The sequence below is a fragment of the Protobothrops mucrosquamatus genome, unplaced genomic scaffold (assembly GCF_001527695.2).
Source record: "Protobothrops mucrosquamatus isolate PMUCROS unplaced genomic scaffold, P.Mucros_1.0 scaffold640, whole genome shotgun sequence".
Classification (NCBI taxonomy): domain Eukaryota; kingdom Metazoa; phylum Chordata; class Lepidosauria; order Squamata; family Viperidae; genus Protobothrops; species Protobothrops mucrosquamatus.
In genome coordinates, this window is record NW_015386932.1 from 93494 (window position 1) to 102577 (window position 9084).

At 45.9% G+C, this 9084-nt stretch overlaps 1 protein-coding gene across 1 annotated transcript; it reads left to right on the top strand.

The window, feature by feature from the left end:
* Positions 1–83: 83 nt before the first annotated feature.
* On the top strand, positions 84–8140 carry LOC107289130 (cytochrome P450 2W1). The gene is made up of 9 exons (XM_015817826.2): positions 84–278; positions 2065–2227; positions 2839–2988; positions 3088–3245; positions 4441–4617; positions 5801–5942; positions 6578–6762; positions 6978–7119; positions 7809–8140. The coding sequence occupies exons 1-9, from the start codon at positions 84–86 to the stop codon at positions 7994–7996; spliced, it is 1500 nt and encodes a 499-aa protein (XP_015673312.2). The 3' UTR covers positions 7997–8140.
* Positions 8141–9084: the final 944 nt, after the last annotated feature.

Here is a 9084-nt window from a genome sequence, read left to right on the forward strand (position 1 = left end):
CTTCTTACCAGATAAAAATGCCTTATCAACCCTTGCTCCATCAGACTTTCTCACCATTCTTCTTCTCCAAAGCTACTCTCAACATGGCTCCCTGGATATCCTTCCTCCTCCACCCAACCACCATCTTCTGCTTGATTTTACTGCTGCTATTAACAAAACTTTTACTGAGCAACCTCGGCGGGTCATCTCGACGTATGCCTCCCGGACCTACCCCACTCCCCATCATTGGCAATTTGCATTTGATCAATATTAAAAGGCAAGATGTCTCATTTATGGAGGTAAGGAGCAAAGGGGTGATGGTTCAGATCTTCTGTTATTAGCAGGAATGACCTGGATGGTAATTTAAGAGAAGGTTGAGAAGAAAAATTAGGGAGATGTAACAGTGTAGATAGACCTTGGTTTGGTTTAAATCATAGTTGGTTTACTTTGGTTTAAGTCATATTTAAACTTTTGGTTTAAATCATATTTGGATTGATTTGAGTTTCTGCTCCTATTCATGTTGGCCTGGAGATAAATTAAATCTGCATGCGAGGGTACAGGTGTACCACAGTTGCTATACTATAGACACCTCATGCTTGCTCCTATATTCTATTGATTACAATAAATATTACTGCCAAAATATCAACAGTTGTCTATAACTTGCCTTGATTGCCTTCCCTTCAGAAACTTTATTAAGAGATCAAATCTTCTCCGTTTCTTCTGATGTCTCTTTACAGCACATGAGGGCAGAACCCTAGTAGTTTTAAAAGGTTATGTCCAAGAGGACATTTTGGCAGATAAGGATGGTCCCACAGAGTTTATGAAGTCATATCTCCCAAAATACCCTTGCGTGCATACGATTCAAAAGTTCCCAGAAGAGAAGGCAAATTGTGGTGAAAACAGCAAGTTAAGATAACCTTTATTGTCATTTTATGAGCACACATATATAACCCAACACATATATAACCCAACCCAGAAATGAGCTGTTAGCAAAAGTTTAACAAGAACAGAATCAATGACTTACTTCAACAAGCAAAACAAAGCAATTTTGGGGTATCATGAAAAATCTTGGCATATCACCTGGAATCCCTTGAGCCCTCCTGTGCTGGGTCTAAAAACAGGCAGGTACAACCTATAGGTGCTTTAAAATTTGCTTTGCATTTCACTTGAGTGTTAACCCCTACCAAATGTCATGTGGATCCAAGCTCCAAGTATTGATGACTCTCTGTAAACCCAACTCTAGTGCAGTTTCACAGGTTGTGTTACTGCTCTGACGGAAGAGTAGCTATCTTCTTTAGAAATCCCCCTAGTTGTAGAAGGGTGTGTGTGTTGGGCAGTGTATTATGTCACTTGCATTAGGAGGGCTATATGCCAAATAAATACACGAAGCAGAGCTAGCTGTGCTTAAATGCATCCGTAGATAGAACACAAGCAGAGAATTGCAGGTTTAAATACTCTCACTTAAAAGAACATAGAACGGGGATGGGAAGATGTTCCCCCATCTGAAACATGAGACAACAACAACCAGGAGAGGGCAAAGTCTGATGTGTTATCACACAGCTTTCTGTCAGTGGGACTTGGGCCCATGTAACTTTCCACAACAGCTTCAAGGAAGATCATAAGAAGATCTTATGACCACAGACCTTGATTGTTCTTTCTCTATGCAACGAACTCATTTACCATGTCAGGGATTCTGTCCTATGTTCTTCTGACCAGTGAAGTTTAGGAGGCGGGTTCTTCAGAGAGAGAGAGAGAGAGAGAGAGAGAGAGAGAGAGAGAGAGAGAGACTTTTGGGACCCTGATGGTGGGATCTTCACCCAAGGAACTCAGTTGGCTTCTTCCTTTCCTTGGTGTAGACTGCAAGGGCTGCTTTCTTTTACAATAGATCTTGTAGGAAAGAGCCAAACATCTGAAGGAGTTTGGTAACCTCTTGTCCAACTAATCAAGTGTATCAGCCTTTGAAACCTATGAGTTTTAGTAACATTTGTTAGACAGAAAGGGACTATTGGATCCCCCACAGGCTTCCAATGCTCAGCAGCAGCAGGTGATGGTTCTGAACTTCTTCTCTTCCATTTCCTCCTCCAGCTTTCCAAAAAATATGGCCCTGTCTTCACTCTCCATTTTGGTCGACAAAAGTTTGTAGTGCTGGTTGGCTACGAGGCGGTGAAAGAGGCACTCCTGAGCAAGGGAAATGAGTTTATCGACAGGCCTACGATCCCCATATTCTCACAGATCCAACATGGGAACGGTAACCATACTTGGGAATAAGAGAGCTGATTTGTAGATTCCAACCTTCCAAAGATGCAATTGAAAGAAAGTAGGGGAGGTGGCAGAATATGTATGTATGTATGTATGTATGTATGTATGTATGTATGTATGTATGTATTGTGGTTAATTTAAAAAAAAAATCCCTGGAAAGCAGAGAGAACTGTTTGAGAAACCATGCTTGAGGAGCATTCCAACTATCATGCAACTAAACACCTTTTAGTTCTTGCCAGATACGCACAGACACAAATACACAACATACATATATATTTGGTCATAGCATCAAAGCAAGGGGAAGCTGGTCAGCCAAGATGGCTTTTGAACGGGAGGAGCTGGGCTGAAGATTACCCTGCATTGACTTTCTTTTAGTTGTCCTTCCCCTTGAGGCCACCATTCTTGGTTCCATCTATTGTTGATGGATTCCTGTTGATAGATAGGCTTGGATTTCTGGTCAACTTCATTCACACTTCTTCTCTGCTCCAGGGAGGTAGTATGGAGACAAATAAGGGTGACAATTTAGGAGACCTTTGAGGGAATTCTATGAGATACGATCCTCCTTTGACGTGAAATGAAGGAAGGGAGTGTCTTCCTCAGGTATGTTCTTCTCCATTGGAGAAGCGTGGAAGGACACCCGTCGGTTCACCTTGTCTACCATACGGAATCTCGGGATGGGCACCTCAGTGATCGAAGGAAAGATGCTTGAAGAGCTGAATTTCCTGGTTGAGCAGGTCAACGCCTTTAAAGGTGAGACGCTTCTTCTGTTCCTCATCCTGGGTTCTTCTACCTCCTTCACCTGCTCTTTGAATCATCTTCTGTTCTTTCTTTCTTTCTTTCTTTTTTAAGGTGAGCCTTTTTCATTGAAGGCCTTCTCTGGTGCTCCCACAAATATCACCTTCACCGTACTGTTTGGAGACAGGTTTGACTACGCTGACCCAACTTTCAAGACCCTCTTAAGACTCATCGACGAAGTCATGAGTCTTCTGGGGTCTCCATCCTTACACGTAAGAGGACCTTTCCTCGTTTTTCTTTCCCAGCAAAGGGAAAAAAGCTGGGTGGTTTTCTTGCAGACATTTCATTGCCAAACTAGGTTACATCATCAGTGCTAGAAGGGAGGGGGGTTTGCACTGACGATGTTACCTAGTTTGGGTAGTGAAATGTCTGCAAGAAAACCACCAAGCTCAGAGAGCACCAAGGACCCCTCACTTTGCAAATGTCTGCTTCTTGCTTCAGAAATTAACACTTGTGGGTGGAGAGACGTGCAGCCGAGCATCCCAAATAAGTGGGCTGGAAAAGCTCCCTGGAAGGAAAGGAGAAATGTCCAGGGCTTTGGAAATGGAGGAAACAGGGACACCCCTCCCCCTTTAGGGCCTCTTGGCGTTGAGTCCCATCATTCCCATCCAGAAAGCAGAAAGGGAATGGCAGGAGCCAAAATCGTTTGGGCTGGAAGTTGCCAAATGCAATTCTTGACTTGGAAACACTTGGAGTGTTTCGGTTATAACTTTCTCCTTGATTCTCTTGATGGAATCCATCATCTGCTTCGCAGAAGCAAAGGACTGGACATTCCAAGCTCTTCCATTTCCTCCTGGATGCGGGTTTGACCCCATTAATGTTCAACCCCATTAATAAGTCCTGGAATTTCCGGAATAATTATTTTTTAAATGCTAAAGAGCATGCATCAATCTGTTGCACTCCGAATGCTTGCTTCCGATTCTTTCGTGCCCTACCAGAATATCTAAAAAAGAGCTATTATAAATTTTTGGTATGTGTTTTTTTCTTTTAAGTTGCTTCCTTTTCAAAAGAAACTTCATTGCTGTCTTTTTGTCGTTTTCCCCTCCATAGAACGTTTCTTTTTCAAATTTACATTTATGGATTATGCCCAGAAAAAGCCAGTAGCTCCTCCATGCACGTATCGTGAGATTTATTTGCTTTTAAAAAAAATAAAAAAAAATAAGGAGAATAGCTGCTCTTTGCACCTTCAAAATGTTGAATTAAAATCTGAGCCTTTCCAAAGGAAAGGATTTCTATAGTTAAACCTCTGAAGCCCCCCCTTTCTGTGAAAATCTGGGAAGACAACCTTAAAAACATTGACTAGAGGGGTTTAGGCACCCCTTAAATTAGCAGGCCCCAAAGAGACATTATTACTGTAACCTCCTTCTCATCGATAGGTTTTATCTTGATTTATTTTCTCTTTTCCAGCTGTTTAACATCTATCCGTTCCTTGGATTCCTTTTCAAACCCCATAAGATGATCTTGAAGAAAATCGCAGAAACCTGCGCCATCATAGAAAAATATGTGCGAGCCAGCAGGGAGACGCTCAGTGGGGACCAGCTACAAAGCTACATCGACTCCATGCTGTTCAAACAGCAGCAAGAGGTTGGTGTCCTCCGTGCTTTTCCGACGTTGGCATTTTGGCCTCCTCCGTTAGGTGACAACAGAAAACCTAACCACATCCTAAAATAATTTTCCACCTCTGTGTTCCTGAGATGTGTTGGATTACAATCTCTCTCTCTCTCTCTCTCTCTCTCTCTCTCTCTCTCTCTCTCTCTCTCTCTCTCTCTCTCTCTCTCTCTCTCTCTCTCTCTCTCTCTCTCTCTCTCTCTCTCTCTCTCTCTCTCTTACACACATACACACAAACAAACACAGGCACATGCACACACACAAATACACATACCCCAATCTATCTTCCTAGTCCACCAATGGCTTTCCCAGCCTCTTCTGTGAGTAGCCAGAGTGGACATCCTCAACAGGGTCATTAATCAAGAAGGTGGTGAGAAAGCTCTGTTGATGGATCCTCAAAGGGCTGGGCCTCTTGCTTGCCCCCCCCCCAAATATTAGTACTTTCTATCCCTGATTTAGAAATTTCTGCTGTCAGACTTTGTTATGTGATTTAATTGTTTTCCATTTCTTGGGACCATCTTCCAGATACCAACAGAAGAGAATATTTGTAGCTGAGGGTTGAACTGTGGGGTCCTTGGTGCTCTCTGAGCTTGGTGGTTTTCTTGCAGACATTTCATGACCCAACTAGGGAACATCATCAGTGCTAGAAGGCGGGGGGGCTGTGGAGAGGAGGAGGAGGAGGAGGAGGAGGAGGAGGAAGAGGAGTGTAGGGTCCTGGGTGCTCTCTGAGCTTGCTTGTTTTCTTGCAGACGTTTCATTACCCAAACTAGGTAACATCATCAGGGCTAGAAGGGAGTGGGATGGAGGAGGAGGAGGAGGAGGAGGAGGACTGTTGGGTCCTTGGTACTCTCTGAGCTTGGTGTTTTTTTGCAGACTCTTAATTACCCAACTAGGGAACATCATCAATTGGGTTAACCTGATGATGTGATTTAATTGGGCAATATTGATGCCATCCAGTTGGGTATTGAAACATCTGCCAAGAAAACAACCACACTCAGAGAGCACCAAGGACCTCACTTTTTCCAGATATGTGGAACAACTCGCCAAAAGGCCCCGAGACTTGACTTTTTAGAACCTTGTTGGATTAGGGATTGTATTTTAGGGGAAAGCATTTTCTCTCCGTGTCCATCAAGCACAAATTTTGCCTCTTGTGTTTAAGGGAGAGAGTAGCAAGAAGAACATCTTTCACGACCCCAATGTCATGGCCTCAGTGCTTGACCTGGTCATGGCTGGGACGGAGACCACCGCCACCACTCTGCAGTGGGCTATTCTGCTGATGATGAAGTACCCTGAGATCCAGAGTAAGCTAGAACTCTCCTTTGCTAAGACACCTGGTTTGGGCTGAGTCAGGGGAGGCTGGTCCCCACAAGTCATAGATAATGTAGGAGAGGCTGTTGAGCCAGGTTTATCCCTCCCACTGTTTCCTTCCTTCCAACCATGGGGCTTCCCCTCCCATCCCATCTGTCAAAGACACTCCGGAGAAAGTTGCAAATCCAAGCAGCCAGAAACAGCTCCAAAGGAGTCAAAGGCCACTGAGTCCTTGACCTAGAGCAGGGGTAGGCAACCTTGGCTCTTTTATGACTCGTGGACTTCAATTCCCAGAATTCCTGAGCCAGCATAGCTGGCTCAGGAATTCTGGGAGTTGAAGTCCACGAGTCATAAAAGAGCCAAGGTTGCCTACCCCTGACCTAGAGGTAGCAGTTGAATTCCTCCAAAGTTTAGACAGTGGTTATTAAGGGCTTCTGCTGGCTTGGCAGTTGTTCTTGGAGGCCAGCAGATAGAATGCTTTGGGACACATCCCAACTGCTAAGAGCAGATGACCTCAAGGTTTCTGCAGTTGAGGAACAAGTCAGGGGACACAACTGCCTCCCCAGGGCTGCTGAAGGAAAGGGGCTCTGGCTTCCTGGTGCTGACTTTCGGACCGCTCCTCCTGCAGGGAAGGTCCAACAGGAAATCCAGCGCGTGCTTGGGTCAGAGCGTTTACCGGTCTATGAAGACAGGAAGAGGATGCCCTTCACCAACGCCATGATTCATGAGGTCCAGCGGCTTGCTTCTGTTGTGCCACAGTTGCCACGCTGCACCGCCGTGGATACCCACTTCCAGGGCTACTTTATTCCAAAGGTATGAACTAGGTGGTGCTCAGGGTCGCAAGCAGCAGGAGAGATGCTTGGGCAGAGGAAGCTTTGGAGAACGTCCATGAAGGTCCATGTTATGTTGAGTTGGACCATCCGGGTTCAGGATTTCTGCCACCTTGAACCTTTTCCTTCTTCCCCCAAAATGTGGGAGCTGGAACTCATTCATTCCTGAACTAGTTTCTCAATTTGCTTCTGCTCCAGGGAACAGCAGTGATTCCGTCTCTGACCTCCTCGCTTTATGACGAAACCCAGTGGGAGACTCCCTACAAGTTTAACCCCAACCACTTTCTGGATGCTGAAGGGAACTTTGTGAAGAAAGATGCCTTCATGCCTTTTTCAATAGGTGGGTAAAGAAGATCTGTGCGTGATGAGGACCTGGGGGGTCTAGGAAAGAGATGAGGTTGGCTGGGAGGTCAGTCTACAGCAGGATGTCCAACTGTGGTAACTTCAAGACTTGTAACTTCAAGACTTCCCCAGCCAGAATTCTGGGAGTCCACAAATCTTAAAGTTGCCAAGGTTGGACACCCAGGTCTACAGCCTTTTTTGTGGGGGAGACCAAGAGAAGGTTTATGAGATGAAGTCTATCTCTAGAAGATGAAGAGGCTAGATAGCTTGAAGACCATAAATTGCTCTGGTTTGGGCACCAGGATCCTGGGCAGCACCATGGATGTCTAACTGCTCCACCAGGATCTAGGAACCGAAGTGGTTCTCCAAAGGTTCTCCCTCCAACCCTTGATCTCCTGGTATGCTTTGCTAGCTTTGCCAGTTGGGAACAGTGAGTAAGAAGACGGAGGCTTCTTCCTGCTTACTGGGCACCTGGAAAGCTCTCGAGGCCTGGACCTCTGTTTCTCCAGAACTTTGGGACAACCCTCAAGTGAGTCAGGGCCTTTGGGCTTCAGGTCCAGGAACGCCACCCCTGCGTGGGGCTCCAGGACGCTCCGAGGAGCTGTGCCCTGAAGCCAGCATTGCCAACTTTTCTGTCTTTTGTTCTTCCTTTTCAAAAATGACCCTGGGGTGTTTTTTTTGTTGCAGGACGCAGGAACTGCCTTGGGGAAAGCCTGGCCAAGATGGAACTCTTCATCTTTGTGACCGGATTGTTGCAAAGGTTTACATTTCAAGCCCCGCCTGGGATGAAGGAAGCAGACCTGGAACTTACGACCGAGCCCGCCTTCACTCGGAGGCCTCAGCCCTACTCGACCTGTGCCGTGCCCACCAACTAGGACCCAGTTTCTCAACCTTGGCCACTTTAAAGAGGTGTGGACTTCAACCCCCAGAATTCTCCAGCCACTCTCCTGTCTCTCTTGACTTAATCCAGCATTCTGAGTGCTAAATTAATACTTCTGCCATTAAAGTCTGTTGCAAATGGGGGGAGCTGTTTGTGTCCAGTCGCTATTACCATCCATTTCTTCAAAAATGAAATGACAAATGGAAATTATTATTTATGTATCTGGGGAATCAAATTTGTGCTGTGGGTTCTGGAACGGGGTTTTTTTGTGTGTGTGTGTGTGTGTTTTACAAATAAGAACAGCCCATTAAAAACATGTGAAAGTAGCATGTATAGTGGAAGACCCAAAATCTTGTATATGAAAACTTTCACCAAACCCAGTCCATCCCTTTAATCTTCGTGCCTCTTTGGAAAACTTTCCAGAAGTGCTGATATTTGGATATATTTTTTTCTATTGAAGTGATGCAATCAGTTCCTCTCTTTGACTCTGCTGCCACCTAGTGGTAACAGGAGGGCTATGACTGTCCGTTCCTCCGTTCTTAATGTCTGCTGCCCCCTCCCGGCTTATTCGTGAAACAGGAACTTCTGTGTTTTCATAACCACGATGGAGTTCGGAAAAGACAAGAGCAGTGGTTCTCAACCTTTTTAATGCCGCGACCCCAACCAGTCATAAGTCGAGGACTAAACCGGTTGTAAGTCAAGGACTAAACCGGTCGTAAGTCGAGGACTAAACCGGTCGTAAGTCGAGGACTACCCAACCGGTCATAAGTCGAGGACTTTCCCTGCCCGGGAGCGCCACGCATGCGTGGTTCCACCCCCTGCACCGGCCGAGGCGTAGCTGGCAAGCGGCAGAGACGGAGCAGGCCGACCACCAGCTGGCCCAGCTCAAGGGAGGTAAGGCACCCGCCGGAAAAGCGAAAAAAAATGGCGGACAAAAAAATGGCGGACAGCCTTGCTTGGCGACCCCCGTGAAATGGTCGATCGACCCCAAATGGGGTCCCGACCCACAGGTTGAGAACCACTGGACAAGAGGAACTTGACCCCGAGTCATGGGGGTCACTTAAGACCCTCATTCTTGGTGGT